This window comes from Belonocnema kinseyi, chromosome 4 (assembly GCF_010883055.1).
Source record: "Belonocnema kinseyi isolate 2016_QV_RU_SX_M_011 chromosome 4, B_treatae_v1, whole genome shotgun sequence".
Taxonomy (NCBI): Eukaryota; Metazoa; Arthropoda; class Insecta; order Hymenoptera; family Cynipidae; genus Belonocnema; species Belonocnema kinseyi.
This window is the reverse complement of record NC_046660.1, coordinates 141,114,141-141,131,216: the sequence shown is the minus strand read 5'-3', so window position 1 is coordinate 141,131,216 and position 17,076 is coordinate 141,114,141. Positions and strand designations below refer to the sequence as shown.

Sequence of the window (17,076 nt, the reverse complement as noted above, 5' to 3'; positions counted from 1 at the left end):
CGGTGGCTTATCTTTTTTCTTTAATCTCTCCGACATAACAGTTGAATATACTGTATACAATGATGGAAACTGCGTCACGACCCTGTAATCCTTAACCTCCTCTACTTTGCCTTTCTTCACTAGTGGTCTCACTATTAATTCTTTTCATAACTCTGGCCACCCCTCTTCTCTCCATACTCCTCTTTTTCATCTATTTCTCTACCATATTTTCCTCCTTTTTTCACTTTTCTCTCTACTCCTCCTTGCAAATCCACAAAAAAATTTCCATTTAACCATTTCAACATCTTGTTCTGCACCTTTTCTTCTTCTTCTCTCTCTCTCTCTCTATTTACTACCTTTCAAACCAATTCTTCCGTCGTAGCTATCTCCGCTTCTAACTCTAACCTTTTGTTCTCTTTTTTCTTCTAATGACACAACTCAGTTTACTCGTTCTTTTTTCTCCTATATTTTTGATGAGAAATAAAAGTGTTAACAAAAAACTACAAAAAGCATTTTAGATATTATGTGAGAGTAATGAATTGTATTAAATAAATAAGGAAATTGTTTAAACAATTATTGTATGTCCTTTTGAAAAGAAAAATAACTCAGACATTCATAATATCTCAGGCATCTCTCAGTGCTTCGAGAAGTATTCGTGATGACTCGTTCGACTTCTAAACAACTTTTTATGTATTTATTAAAATAAGTAATCTGAAGATAACTTTTATGTAAATGTTTTTGGAATTAAAAGAGTAACATCTTATTCTATTATGAGATAAACTCTTCTTTTATTTAAATACTTCTATAAATATTTTGTGTTCAGAAATGCGAACTTGAAAATAAAAGCATCTTACATCCAGCTAATTTATTTCGAATAAAAATAAGTGTATTATAAGTAATATCGCGAAAATGAGAGCGAAGTACGACTAGCTTCTACCAGTAAAAATCGTGAAACCTGAAAAAGTTTTTTTGCGAAACAATCGTGCAACTTTGTTGAAGGAATTTGATCTTTAGGAGAATAAGGTAAGAAGTGAATAAAGCGTTTTGCGTCCTCTAAATCTCGGAGATTTAAGTCCTTTTTGCAACCGGTTGTGAAAATAAATTATCAATTTTTAATTCAAATGATGGTATACCTTTTTTATCGCTAATAATTATTTTAAATACTTCTTAATATCTTCTTTATGAGTTGTACAATTATTTTTGGTTCAAAATAATTTATTTGCAGATTTAATCATTTTAAATAAATAAGCTAATGGTAGTCAATTTAGTTTCCAATGTGGCGCATGCGCAGTGCATTATCAGAGATTTGGGAGCCCTGAGCCTTCATCCAGTGTCTACTACACTCATATTAATGCGAATTTGTAACTGTGTGCAACTCTGCAAATTCTCACAGACAGTCGACGAGTGTTTCTCTGACTCGTATTCGAATTCTTCATTTATGGGTCACGGACCTATTCAATTCCAGTCTACGAAAATATGAAGGGTTTTTTCATAATCATTCCATTACTGCATACATTTTTTTAAACGATCTGATAAAATTTCGAAGACTGTGCTTGACTGTGCTTGAAAACTTCCATGACTTTTTCTAATTTTTTCGTGACAACTTATGATCCCCTCATAGAAAGTATACGAGACTTTATAAAAATGACAGCCCGTCCAAAAAACTAACACTAATTTAGGATATTTTCCAAGACTTTTCCCGTATATATGGAGATACTTACCAGTTAAATGGAGACGCTTCAGATATCTCACTCTTTCGTAACATTTGGTGAAGAAGCGTAAAAAGTTATCAATAGAACTAAAAACTTTTCAACGACAGGGCCCGATAAAATCAAAAACATTTAGTGGAAGAAGTTAATTTCTCCGCACCAACAACTAGCTCGTATATCTATTACTTTCTTAAACGGAGAATTACCCATCCCGCAGTGGTTAGTTGAAGGACGCACGGTACTGATCCCTAAGACAGGAGATTTTTCAAGTCCAAAGAACTACCAGCCCATATCTTGTTTAAACAGCAACTACAAGCTATTCACTGGAATCATCAAAGGGAGGATATTAACATCTATTAAGCAGGTATAGAGTGCAATATTTGAGCAACATGAATGCAAGAGAGATCTGGCAGGTTGCAGGGGGAACCTGTTAATAGAAACGTGTATTACCAAGGATTCTATCAGGTATCGACGCAATCTGTCCATGGCTTGCATTGAATACCCCAAGACATTTGATAACACGAACCATGAGCTACTTATCAAGCTCCTTGAGTGCCTGGAGATGCATCCCAGAATAGTAAAATGTATGAATGAGCTTAGGCTCATATAGTGGACAAGACTTTTCATAACATCAGATAAAATACAAGTGATTACTAGCTATGTTCCATATAAGACTGAGGTCGTCCAAGAAGAATTTCTAAGTCCGATAGTTTTCTGCATCTTCCTATTGCCTGAATCGATTGTGCTCCGATTCAACCACATTTTATGCAATGGCGACCTTAAATTTTTTGCCTTTTTAAAAGAGATACTTAAAATCCTTCTGACGGCGGTAAATAGGTACCCTAAATCAATTGGCATGAGCTGTGGACTGGACGAGAGTCCTTGCGTCCATATACACAAGGCACGACTAGAAACCACATCATCGCGTGAAGATCAGGCTGTGAAACTCATAGGTGGAAAAACCACGTCGATTAGTTAAAGCAACTTGACCGACGCATACGCAAGATGATGACAATTCATCGAAGTAATCGTCCTAGATCTTCTATACCTCGTATATGATTCCCATTTGATTCCAGCGACACTACACATGTCCTAAAATCACTGACACCATTGGTGCTTAAAAGTTATGTACATGAATCAGAGCACTCGCCTCTAAGAAGCGAACATGCTAATAAGCCCTTTTTATGGTATATTCTACGGCCTTATACGTAGAAATTAGCCATCAATGGGTCTGTCCAATATGTATCTTAAATCTGCTGAATTGAAATCGGAAACTTAGGGATTTTTTTGCCTGTCCAGACGGCGTTATAGGCACCTTAGTTTACCTCGAGCGCATAATAAATTTTCCTGTAGACAACACCAAATGCCGTGTTCGGATTGATTCTTTCTGGGCCAGTCCATAAACCGACTACTAATTGGACTGTCCCTATAAAAGCTCATCAAAGTATAACCCAGGAAGTCCTTCATGAAGACTTGCTCAGATTCTGGGAGATGGAGGAACCTACAGCCAGATCACTTTTAACCTCTGATGAGATGAATTGTGAGCAGCATTTCTTATCGAATCATCAAACTTTACCAACGGGAACGTACCACAGGTACGTTGTACTTTTAGGAACGGCTCTCCAATAAATATTGGCAATTCTTTGAACAGAGCAAAATTAGTCTTAAAAAGGGTACATGCTCGATTGCTTAAGGATTGCTTTTCATACATAGAACGCGTGCAGGAGTTTTCTGATACTGATACTTCTCAACGATTTATTTACCTCATCATCCTATCGTTAAAGATAGTGGTTATACTACTCGTATAAGAGTAGTGTTTAATGCTTTGAGCCTAAATTCCACTAACAAGTCTTTAAATTCGCATCTTCATGTATGGCACAAAATTCTTACGGATCTAATCTTCATTATATTACGCTGGCGTTTTCGTCGCTTTGTCTTTGTAAAAAATGAAAAAAAAAGTTCATTCAGATTTTGAACAACCCTCGGGATAGGAAATATATAACGTATAGTTTGGTTTTCTATTAAATCTTCTATTGAAGCTTGGGATTTAAATACGGTTACATACGGCACATCTTGTGCTCCTTACATCTCTAATCGAGTCATCAAGCAGCTAGCATATTTTGATGAAGGCTGTGACTCGCCTGACTCCAGTTCTGATGTTGGGGAGTAAAGTAACCAAAAAATTACTTGAGATCATTTAGTAAAGTATTTAGAAACATTGACCTTCATCTTCTTGTCGACTCGATAGACCGGACTTTTAGGAGAGAGGGAAGGCTCACGAAATCTTCCCTCTCCACTTACCACTACATTCTCATGGAAGGAGATAGGTCGTCGACGCGGCTCACGGACGGGGTATAGATGAGACGCGTAGATGATATGGTGAGTGGTGAGAGATGTTTGACGGAATCTCGAGCTCTCGAGCCAAAGCCCTAATACTCGGGTACCCAACAACTCAATTATTAGCAGGCCAGATCATTTAAGCAGGTCCGATACTTTACTTTATTTTTCTAAAAGCCAGTTAGATTATAAAAATATCGTAGAATTGTGGTTGGATTGACGTAAGCTTATTATAACAGATAAATCACAGCGATGAGATAATACTGTATTTCCCATATATCGGTACTATTTGCGACAATCATCTACGCGCTTTTTAGTTCTTGCTAAAGTACCTTGATGTTTTAATTTAAAATAAAACAATGAAAACTTTTGGAGACCTTGAGCTTATTTACCTTATTTTACTAAATGCAAGTAATAATAATATAAATTTAAAAAAGTAAATTATTTCCAGAGTTATTCCAATTTTTTAAAAACATCAAAATTTGAAGTTTTTTTTTGCAATATTTTTTATAAAGTTGACATTTTGCCGCCAATTTGGATTTATTAGAAGCAGAATTTTATTACATTTCGTGTTATATTGAGGAAAGTTTTTTTTCATTTTTTTAAAGCGAAAGGTCAAAAAGAATATTATTTCAAAATATGAATCAGACTGAGTAAGATAATGACTGAGCAACAAAGAATAGTTATAAATCACAACAATGATATTTAATATCCACTGTGTCTTTCTAACATAACTATTTAGATTCTCATAAGCATTTTAGCTGCTTAGTTTTGTTCATTGCCAAAACTAGATAATGAGGATATTTAGGAACGGCTATTAGATTGAGTAAATTTAATGATAGTATTAATTCTCCAAGTCTGATAAACGAACTTTTATATATTATAAACGATAAGTATGTGACACTCATAAACAAAAAACATACATCCATGAACGATTTTAAGAGCTCAAATGAGTACAATTGAATTTTAAAAATTAGTTTGAATTATAAGAATTCATGTGAATGCTAAAAATTGGTTTAAATTCTACAGAATTCAAAATGCTCACAGGAAGCTCTAATTCAATGTGTGGGGCTGCAACAATGGCTTACATAACCTTCTGCAAATTTGAAATTACACGGCTTTAACTTTTTTGGGCACAAACTCTCGTCAGTGACACATGCACTGTCGTCCATCTAACTTCTCGGCCACCACTACGCATAGAGCCTTTTAGCAGCTTTAGTGTCCCAAAATCTGTGGAAGAAGGGATAATGAAAAGTTCCCTCTGGGTGTTTTTCACCCACAGTTTATATTATGTTCAAAAATCCGACAAAACAGAAAAATCGTAATGTAAGTAAATGTGATTTTATTTAAATATTGGTAATTTTCTTAGCGCGTATTGAAACTAAAGCGTCTAATTTGCGTTCCTGAGTATATTGTTTCTGTGTGTGTGTGTGTGTATACGTAAGTGACGCTCAGGTCTCGCACCGTACGGTTTATATTTGCTGACAATGATTTACACTCACTCACGCGCATCCTACAATGCACAGTGGGCCAGGCGTTCCGGTTCCGTGGCCAAAAGTCCAAATTTCGAATTTGTACAAAATAATCAGGTCATTGTAATCAGTGATAATTGGGGTATCTTACACATAAATAATAGTTTAATTAATAAAATACTGCTCCGTTGACAGACATGCGAAGTTAAAAATGTTTAAAAAATTCTTCATGTGTTTTTTGTTCAAACATTTAGTATAGTTATGTATCCGTTATTTTTTTAATGGTTCTTTTTCCCTTATCACCCTTAGACACATATAAGTTAAAAAAATGTTGAGTAATTAAAAAAAAAATTCGAATAAAATTTCTGCCACATTGATGTTAGTTAGTATTATTGTAAAATACCTTCTTTCATTCAATTATTCCCCGAGGTTCCGAGGTACGGGTGCTCCACTTTGTCCCTTTCCATAAATAATATAATAATCGCAAGTAATAGTCAGCGCCTGAGCGCCAAGAACTGACCTGTCTGCAGCAAGCCGCCACATACGCACGCACGCACGCACGCATCTTATGTTTCGCTGTGCTTTTCACTTGTTTTCCAGTGTTCACTTTGCTTCGAAAGCTTACCCAAAGTTACACGTTTTTACTTTATGAATAATGCTTTGGATTCAACTATTCATTACATTGTATCGAAACTGAATTTGAATATTGAAAATATCCCAGAGTCAGACATAAAATCTTTAATGAAGAAAATACGAGTTTTGAAATCTGAACGTAATACAAAATTTCAAGCTGCGCAAAGATTTTCAGCAAGATTTACATTGAATAATGCTGAATGGTTAAATTCAAATTTTTCTTTTCCTTTTATTGCAGTACCAGATTTAGATTCTGCTTTCTCTTCACACTTCGGCCACCCATCGCTTAATTTATGCTGAAAAATCTGATCGTTCAAAACGTCTACAAAACGAATTACAAATTTGCATGCAAAAGTGATTATTCAGTATATTAAAAGCAAAGACGTTAAGGAAATAGAAGCAATAATGATGTGCTCTTATGGTTTCGACGGAAGTTCTGGTTATAAGTATTTTAAGCAAAACTACACATTAGTAGAAGAAAACATTCCGCAGAGCGATCAACATTTATTTGTTACCACAGTTATTCCATTGCGAGTATCATTCTATGGAATAAAAAAGCTTCGCAATCACAAAGATCTTGTCCTCTTACTGTAGAATAAACTACAGAACCAGCAAATGTTAATTTAAAGCAAAAACAGAATGTTGAAGATCAAATCGACAAACTACAAGTTCTTGGAGTTAAATTGGATGATGATCATTTTATTCGTATCCATTTTTCTTTATTTCTTACCTTAATAGATGGTAAGGTATTGAATATTATTACTAATACTAAGTCAATGCAAACCTGTCCAATGTGCCATGCAACTCCGAAAATGTTCAATACTTTCAACAACAAAGATAACGGAATCTTTCTACCAGATCTCAAATCTCTGCTAGATAGACTTTCTCTACTTCATGCGCGGAGCAGAATGTTCGAAACATGTTTGCATATTTCTTACAGTGTTAACATCAAAGTATGGCAAATGAGAAGTGTTAAACATAAAGAAGAATGTGCACAAAGAAAAAAGCAAATACAAAATGCTATTTAGGAAAAGTTAAGAATAGTGGACAAGCCAAAACCAGGAGGCTCTGGTACCACTAATGATGGAAATACAACACGAAAGGCTTTTGATAAGCCAGAACTTTCTTGCGGAATATCTTAACCTCGACCCTAAGTTACTTCGTAATTTCAAATCGATTGTAATCGCCCTTTCTTGTCATCTTACAATTGACCCAATGAAATTCGAAACATTGTGCAATGCGACTGCTGAACTCAACATTCAGAAATAAAACTGGTTTTCTATGCCATCGATACTGCATAAAATTCTTAAGCATGGTGCTGACGTCATATTAACAAGTGTTCTTCCAGTGGGTATGCTCGCTGAGGAAGCTTCTGAGTCTAAAAATAAAAATTATAAAAATGACAGATTGTCTCACAGCAGAATTTCCAACCAGACAGCAAACATAGAAGATATGTTTTACATAGTTATGGATAGCTCGGATCCAATCATATACTTCCTTAATCTTTAATCTCGAAATAAAAAGAAAAATGTGTTGAACCTTACTCCTCAGGCAAGCGATTTACTAAAGATTTCGCAAGAGGACGAATTGTGTCATTCCGACGTAGAAAGTCAGAACGAAAACGATGATTTGCCAGGTATCCATCAAACATTTTAAACTTTAGGCATTACAGAATTATCGGATGATGAAGAAGGAGTTTAACGTGAGAGGCTAGGGAAACTCACACAGAAAGCACCCCAAACATTATAGTTCTCATAATTAAAAATTGATATAAAAATAAATAAATAAAAAAACCATAAACATAATTAAATTAAATTAAAAACAAATACAAATTTTAAAAAATTGTAGTAGATAACTTATTTTAAATAAGTGTTTCATTTTACGTAGATCATTTTTTAAATACGTTTCAATATTTTCGTCCTCGGTATTGAATCTGCTAAATGTTTTTTTATTTTTTAAACTCTGATTCCAGATTCGTAATCAGCACACTCGAAAACCCGTAGGTACCACGTTTTAAGTAGATACAATAATTTTTTGAAATACTCGTCCGTCATATTGAATTTGCCATTTTGTTTTTTTAAATTCTGACTTCAGATTCAATGTCAGCACCCTCGAAAACCCATAGATACCACGTTACAAGTAGATCCAATAGTTTTTGAAATACTCGTCCGCTATATTGGGACCTTGCAATTCATTTTTATATATTTTAATGTGTTTTCAGACTTTTGGCCACGGAACCGGGTCGCCTGGCCTATTGTGCCATGTTATGATACTCATGAATTTAAAAAATCAATAATTTTTTTCAGCTAAGGCATGTAAATTAGTGTCACATGATCTGGAGAGACTCCATAAGAGGACCACACTTTGCAGTTAAATAAAAATTCCAATTTTTCAGATATAAAAATCATGCTACAATATCATCAGAGAAGGCATTAGATTTGTGTAAAATTTTATCATCCCCTTTGATTTGGTCACATGTCCACAATTTGAGAACACCTGAATCCGAAAAACAGGTTTTTACGAATGTGCCTGTTTGCCTGTTCGTTCGTTAGTGTGTCTTTATATTTTTTGTTTGTTAGCACTACAGTTTAAGAAAGAATTGACAGATTGTATTGGCCTCTGGTATACTCTTTTAGTGTCATAAACTGAAGGTTCAGTTCGACAGCCAGCCACTTTAAATAAAAATTCATAAATTGAGCACACTTTTAAAATTGCCGATGCTTTGACCTTTAATTCTAAAAGGCCTGCACCGTAGTCGCGCTCAAACTTGATAGAGAAGCTATCTATCGATCGGCGTAAGAAATACATACATATATATATATATATTGTTGAGGAAAAAACGTATACCAACCTCTACTGCTGGAGATTCATTCCCTTGAGCTTCTTGATCCGATTTATCTAGTTTTTCTTGAGACTGATCGGAATTTACATTATTTTCCTGGTTCTGCTGTTTATCCTGTTCATCCTGTTCCTCCTTTTCTTGTTGTGTAGGTTCTCGTTTTTCAACAAGGGAAGCTGAAGCTATGGTAAGAATACCGTTGAGGTTCACTCTCACTTTAACTTTGACTTTGGATGATTCACCTTCTAATGTGGGTTTCACGTTTTTTATGTAAAATACACCTACAATATAAAGAAAATTTCAATTTAATGCAATGCACTCCACATTATTTGAAAATGTGGTAATATCTAGATAACTTCAATGAGAAAATTAAATGAATCGTTGAGGCACTTTTCTGACTATTTTCCTCAATAGATACGGTGACTATTGTCTGCCATTTTTCAAAATGATTTTTTTATTGATTTTGTTTTTGCGACATCCCAGGAATATTTTAATATGGAAATTAAGATAATCGATAGGGCTCATAAAAAAGTCGATCTTTGTGTTTATTATGAAATACATTTGTTCTAAAAAATGATAAGAGCAAATCTAATTAAAAATTTTTGATCAATACAGTTTGAAATATTATTTCAAGGTACATTGATTCAAGTTTGTTGCGATGACAAATTATCGCTTTGTTCCTTGTAACCTGGGAGCTTGATACAAGAATGCGTACGTGACATTCCCAGCTCTCCAACACTAGCCTGCGAGACAACTCGAATGATGAGCTAAATAAATTGCCCGAATTTATTCTCGGACAATCCCTTTCTTCTGGGGAAATTTAAGATTATTCTCAAATTATTTCCCTTTTCTGTCTCTCTCCCTCTCTCTCTCTCTGATTTCTTTTCCTTTTTTTCAGGTAATAAAAATAGTTTCTTTTTGCAATCCACTCAATTATGTGAGATTGGATTGCAAAAGGGCATGTGTGTATGAATTTGAATGCACGTGTAAACCAGACGAGTGTATACCTAGATTTAAGTTTCAAATTTATGTAATCTGCGAATGATGAACCTAAAATGGGAAAAATGAAAATAAGGGAAGGGGGGTCATCAATTTTATATCTGAAACGAAAATGCATGTGTGAATGAATCGAATATATGTGTGGTTTAACGAGCATGCACTTAAAATTAAGCTGCAAATAAAAAAAACTAATGACGATATGTTGCCCTTAGAATTAAGAGAAGGAAAAATCAATTTTAGGGCATAAATTAATTTTAAACCTGAAATAAAAATCATGTCCAAATTCGAAACGGACGAAGGTGCACGTATTTAGTTGCCCTGCTAGGTGAGCATACACAAACACACACGCGAGGCACTCTTCCTCTCGCCAATGCTTTAAAATAGCGCTGTCCCAGTGTTGATTACGGAAAAGCTTTTCTCGGCGCTGCGAAAGATCAAGCCTCTTCAGCTCAGACGTCCTCCTCTCCCCTTATTTTTCTCTTCTCTCTTTTTCTCTTCTCCCTCTCTTTCCAAGCTGTCTTCACATAAATCTATCTCACTCCTCGCAATACACTCTGCCTACTATATAGCTTGACAGCAAAAGCACATGCCTACTCAGCGAAAACGTACACTCCAAAATGCTTATTTTTCCACGCTCAAATTTAAGGTTGGATATAATAATTACTTAACAAATGAAAAATTCCAACCTGCATCAATTCTGATGCGAATTAAAATTTAAAATCTTTTCTGAAAGAATATAAAAGATTCCAAATCGCTTTACTTCTACAAAATGCTGACGAGGTTCCCGCCTTGAAGGTGCAAAAGTCCATTTAAAAGCGTTTGTCTATACGAATTTTGCGCACATAGAAACATAGCTGCAACTCAAATGGCATATCCCTACCTGATCCACCCCGACTATTAGTCCAGTCAATGAAGGATTTGAGAAAAAAATTCGTAAAAGTAGCATTTTTTTCGCAGAGACGTTGGCAATGACATTATAAAGATATTGTGAAAAGTCCCCAAACATACGTGTACGGCAAAGTTCCGAAATTCTGGAAAGTGTTAAACAATAACATATTTTTTTAAATTACTCAAGAACTGTTGATTTTAGATCGAATATGGTGATGTGAAAAAATGTTCATAATTTTATAGGGCACAAAAAAGGTTCTATCTATTGTGGACGTATTGTCAACGGCTGCGCCATTAAATTGGATTAGCTGCACAATTCTTCTATTTTTGAACAAATAAAATAAAATCTCAAATATCCAAATTTGTAGGCCAGAATAATAATATTTAGGGCCTCTTTTAAAACTTTAAACAAGTAAATTTCAAAATTTAAGCTATGATATCGGAAGCAGCGGTGATTATGAGTCCTAATGGCAGCAATGGGAGCGGGGACGAGAACGGTTACCTCTTTCGATGATATTGAACCCTTCGAAATTTTTTTGCTCACTTTTCCCGACAATAGAATTGGCCTTCGGGTGGCCGTGACGTCCCTTGCAATGCAGGTTCTCAATGAGGAAAATTTCAAAAATAAAAATAAAATTATAAAATAAAATTAATGCAATGCACATTAAGCTATCTTTTTATTTTATGAAAAATATATTCTGCTTGATAATTTGAATAAGAGTAATTACAAACATATCCTGAAGAACCTATAAAAAAAACCATAATTACAAAAATGAATTTTTTATTTACAAACGCAGTGAATAAGACATTTAAGAATAAATATAACATAATTTTGAAATGTCTATAACTCGGATTAATTTGTACTTTATTCCCTAAGCACTAGAAAATTGTGATGGAATTTATTTTACACGTAGAGGTTAAAAACTTTTCGTCTTTTTACATTCTCATTTAGGGGTTAAATCTACTATGTTAAGATTCTTTTTGGTAATATTAACAACATTCTATTGAAGCAGACTGGGAAAATATGGCGCTCCTGCAAAACACGTTTTTTTTTATTGCTTGCGATGAGCATGATAACTTCTGGAACGATTGTGATAGCTTAATGTGCATTGCATTAATTTTATTTTATAAATTTATTTTTATTTTTGAAATTTTCTTCATTGAGAACCTGCATTGCAGTGACGTTACGGCCACCCGAAGGCCAAATTCTATCGTCGGGAAAAGTGAGCAAAAAAATTTCGAAGGGTTCAATATCATCGAAAGAGGTAACCGTTCTCGCCCCCACTCCCATTGCTGCCATTAGGACTCATAATCAACGCTGCTTCCGATATCATAGCTTAAAGTTTGAAATTTACTTGTTTAAAGCTTTAAAAGAGGCCGTAAATATTATTATTCTGGCCTACAAATTGGAAAATGTATTGTATGAAAATGGAGGAACACTTACAAGAAGTTTCATCTCAAAAGCATCCCCTTAAACATATCAAATTGTACAGTGAAGTTGAGCTCATTTTATACTGATAGTTTGTCATGCAAATGACTTAGTCGTTTTTTTTTTGTTAAAAGGAACCTGCATTTGCTCCAGTACAAATCGCCTGATATATTTCCGACGTTTTTTCCAGGATATTTGAGATTTTATTTTATTTGTTCAGAAATAGAAGAATTGTGCAGCTAATCCAATTTCATAGCGCAGACGTTGACAATACGTCCACAATAAATAGAACCTTTTTTGTGCCCTATAAAATTATGAACATTTTTTCACATCACCATATTCGATCTAAAATCAACAGTTCTCGAGTAATTTAAAAAAAAATGTTATTGTTTAACACTTTCCAGAATTTCGGAACTTTGCCGTACACGTATGTTTGGGGACTTTTCACAATATCTTTATAAAGCCATTCCCAACGTATCTGTGAAAAAAATGCTACTTTTACGAACTTTTTTTTTTAGTGATATTTGTTCCCCGTTGACTGGACTATATGAACTGTCAAGGTGCCGGGACTCGGGCCGGGACTACCCAGACTTTTATCCATCCGAAGTCCGGACAGTAGAATCAAAGTAATTCTCTATTAATTTTTATTCGGGATATCTAGCCCTTACCTCGCGAAAATTTCGTCCAGGTCAACGAAAATGTCTTTTATTTCCGGTACGGGAATGAATGGAAGTGGACCGCTGTGATCGACGGATTCAACCAGCTCAATAAAAATTTCTGATACGGGCGTTAAACCAATTAAGATCTCCATCCGATCGGAGGCAGGGATCCGACATGTTTAAAAGGAAATTTCAAAATTGGCCAAGAAAAAATTTCACCTTTTCGAATCTTAAAACGAAAAGGAGCAATTTTCTCGAAAAGCTGTAATTCTTCTTTATGAGGAATCGATATACTTTCTCTTTCTCATAAAAGTAAATTTGAAAGAGAGGTGACAAGTATTCGTTTGTGTTTGCTCGTGTCGCGAACAACTGAAAGACTAGCGTGGATCAGCTGATGCACTCACGTAAAAGGGCTTCACCCGTTCTGAAAAATTAAAGCCAGAACTAAACTTCCTTCCGTCCGGATTTAATTTTCATCTCTTTAACGACGAGCGCTATTATTAAGGAAACAATTTAGTGAGCTGTATTGATCTTTTTGCATGTATTCTCTTTTTCCTCTACATGTTTGATACGTTATACCCATTGTAGAACATGCCCTTGCTGCTTTCTATTTTCATGTATTTTTTACATCTTCTTATCATGTTTTGTGTTCTGAAATAAATTCAAGTGTTCGGGAAAATTTTAGTACAAAATTATTATTGACACGACACGCTTCGCGGAATTCCTGTTATAATAAGGGGCAACAATTTACAGTCCGAGAGTAGGGGTACCACTCCAAACAAAACAAAATACAGGAAAGACAAGTCTCTCGATCTTGTTTCAGTTTGAGAAAGGCCTCCCCCCAAGCACAGTAAAATATCAATGTTTTTATTTTCGTTCTATTGTTTCTTGGAAGTTTACGCATATGGACAATAAAAGTGAAAATCAAAAAGGGCTTGAATCGTACGTGACAAAAATATGTAAGTACTGTTGCTATATATTTTTTCAATGAAGTTTTATGGCATATTCTGATCCTTTTTGAAAAGTCGACTTTTGGATTGATGTAATTGATTGCAAATGCAAATTTCATATTTGATATATTTCTACTGGGATTTTGATGGTTCGGAACCTACCTTAAGCTGTAAAACCCTTCAAAAGAGAAGGGTTCTATTTCGAGGGGGCTATCAATAGCACTTAAGAGACCGCTACATTCACCCAAAATTGGCTGCCGCTTCTCCCCGGCGGTATGGCTACGAAGGATGCCCGATGGCAGAAAGGTAGAGGTTCACTTTACTCTGAAAAGGGGTACAATAACTGACCCGCCCACACTACGCACTAACTAATTTAAATACAAAAATCGACTTTTTGTAAAAAGGACTAAATATGTTATTTTCATTGTTGTTTTTAAATATTTGAAAAAAACACACACATAGCACTAGAACGACCTAGGTTGACCGTACCACTTGCAACATCGTGCGTATCAAAATGACCCATATGGGATCGTCGTTTTTGTTATGATTTTAACAATATGCGATTGATTCTTACTGATGTGGATTCATGTTTTCATTATTTTAAAAAGAGATTTCATATTTTCCACACAAAAAAGCGATTTTCATGTTTTTCAATGTAAGGATATCCACTTAAGATGCATCGGTACTTGGCAGTACACAGAATTCAGTATTGACTGCTGTATTTATCTGGATTACTAGTAGTCCAGGCATCTTGTAGTTTTGTTCCAGAAAAAATCCTACTTGCAATATTTTTAATGATGCTAGAACAGATCAATTGCCAAACCGGTTTTTTTTTTAAACAGTTCCAAAAGTTACTTTTTCATGGACGGATAATTCCCGTTGCATTTTAAAGCAAAATATCCAACAGAAAAAAGAAAGAAAACAAAATTCTGAACAAATTTGGTTAAAATAATAATCCACTAACTTCTATTGGTTCCGAATTATGATATATTCAAAAATCCCCATTTTTTTATTTTCAGCGAAAAATCACTAAGTTTCAAAAAACACTGTGTATCTACGCACATCATTACTACACGGAAAAACGTTCCACAGGTGAGTGAAACTAGACTCAATTTGCTGTAATTACAAAAAAAGAACAATACCCCTCAAAGTTGGCCATTTTTGCCCGTTTTTACGGGGGAAAAGTGGACTTTAGTTTTTTCCAAATAAATTCTGTTAAGTTCAGTTTACGTTGATTGTACCAGAGGATGAAATAGAGTCTACAAAAATCTGCGTATATCTAAAAGGAAACTATTTTAGACCTATTATTTTGTGAGTTGTAATGTTTTAAAAATTTCATTTTTTTTTTTGCATTTTTGTCTAAAATCGAAGATGTTGTGTTTTGGGAAAATACTTCATTTCATGTGGATCTCACCACAAAGTTCCCAGAGAATAAATGAAAGTGCAGCCAATTTGGCATATTATAAAAAAAAGTGTCTTAGCCCAAATAGGTAAAGAGATATGAACTTGGCAAGTGCACTCCTCATGCATAGAGGCGCCTGAGCGTACCGTGAAGTAAAACTACGGTCATATTTCCAAATTTTTGTCACAAATAAGTGTATATGATTCATTTATCATGTATAATACCCCTTTTTACATTGATAAAAAAATAATTGTTTAAAACAAAAGCTTGCTATCACTACTTATGATTACTTTCTGGTAAAAGAGTCATCGTAATTGATTGAAAATGTGTAATGTTTTTTTCTATAAGCAAATATTTTTATTAATAATTGTTTATAAAAAAATATTGCTATAACCGCTGTTGAGTACATTTTGACTACTTTTGTGCAAAAAAGTACTTATCATTGATTAAAAATGTGATATACAAATTTTTTTTATTAATAAACCAATCGTTTTTTAATGATGAACAAAGATTTTTTAAATAATTATTTATTATAAAATCTTATCATAATAATTTTTGAATACTTTTATAACACGAAAAAGCTTTATAATTATTTAAAAATGTGATATATATTTTTTATCAATAAAAAAATAGTTTTTTGTAATTGTTTGTAACAATACCTGCTAATGAATACTTTTTTTTGCATTCAATCCCGTACTTAACTCTAAGGCGCTTGTAATTTGCAGTGATTTCTGTAAATTGTATATAATTTGCAGTCACAATTTATATCAATGATAAGTACTTTTTGCCACAAAAGTAGTCAAAAAGTACAACAGTGGTTCTAGCAAAATTTTGTTATAAACAATTATTATTAAAAATATTTGCTTATGGAAAAAAAATATTACACATTTTTACTCAATTACGACGATTTTTTTTACCAAAAAGTAATCAGAAGTAGTGATAGCAAGCTTTTGTTATATACAATGATTTATTCATTAATGTCAAAAGACATATTATACATGGTAAATGAATCATATACACTTATTTGTCACAACGATTTCGAAATATGACCATAGTTCTACTTTACGGTACGCTCCGGTGCCTTTATGCATGAAGAGTGCACTTTCCAAGGTCATATCTCGTGACTTATTTGGGCTAGGACACTTTTTTTTAATCTTACGCCAAATAGGCTCCACTTTCATTTATTCTCTAGGAACTTTGTGGTGGGATCCACAGGGGTGCGTTCCAGACGACCACCCGGGTGAATTGGTGGGCGAATTAAATAAGTGGGCGGAGTTTACTAGGGTGAAGTGGAAGGAGAATGGTAGAATAAACGGTTTCGAATGTGCGTCGGGTGTATGTTTGATGAAAGACAGTTGAGGTTACATTACACAAAAGTTTCAAAAATGCAAGAACAGGATAAGAAGATTTTAATTGCTGCTTCAGTAATGAGGTCATTGTTATTACAAACAGTGATGTGTTCAATAATAGTAGAAAGTAATGAAGATACTAAACTTTAGGTGATGAAGACACTAAACTTTAATCTACTACTAAACTTGCGAGTCCCGCCAATTCCACTGTTCACTCACTTCCACCTACCTAGTTTCAGTGGTTGAAATAGTCACCCGTCGAGTGACACCCACTCTTCACTCGAGTGATCACTGAACGGTTCACCCGAGTGAAGCTCAACACTCATATACAGAGCTGCCAGATCGTGGATGGAAATTACCCCCACCATACCTACCGTTTGGGAGCCGCAAAACAGAAAGTGCATGATTATCACTGTGAGTTCGTATGTAAG

At 34.4% G+C, this 17,076-nt stretch overlaps 1 protein-coding gene across 3 annotated transcripts in view; it reads right to left on the bottom strand.

Moving 5' to 3' along the window:
• The window catches only part of LOC117170640 (97 kDa heat shock protein), a 189,867-nt gene that overhangs the window by 101,819 nt on the left and 70,972 nt on the right, over positions 1 to 17,076 (bottom strand). For all 3 annotated transcript variants that reach the window (XM_033357548.1, XM_033357545.1, XM_033357547.1), the window contains one exon: positions 8,982 to 9,250. In XM_033357548.1, the coding sequence (XP_033213439.1) occupies positions 8,982 to 9,250 (269 nt within the window). The remainder of the gene's footprint in view (positions 1 to 8,981; positions 9,251 to 17,076) is intronic.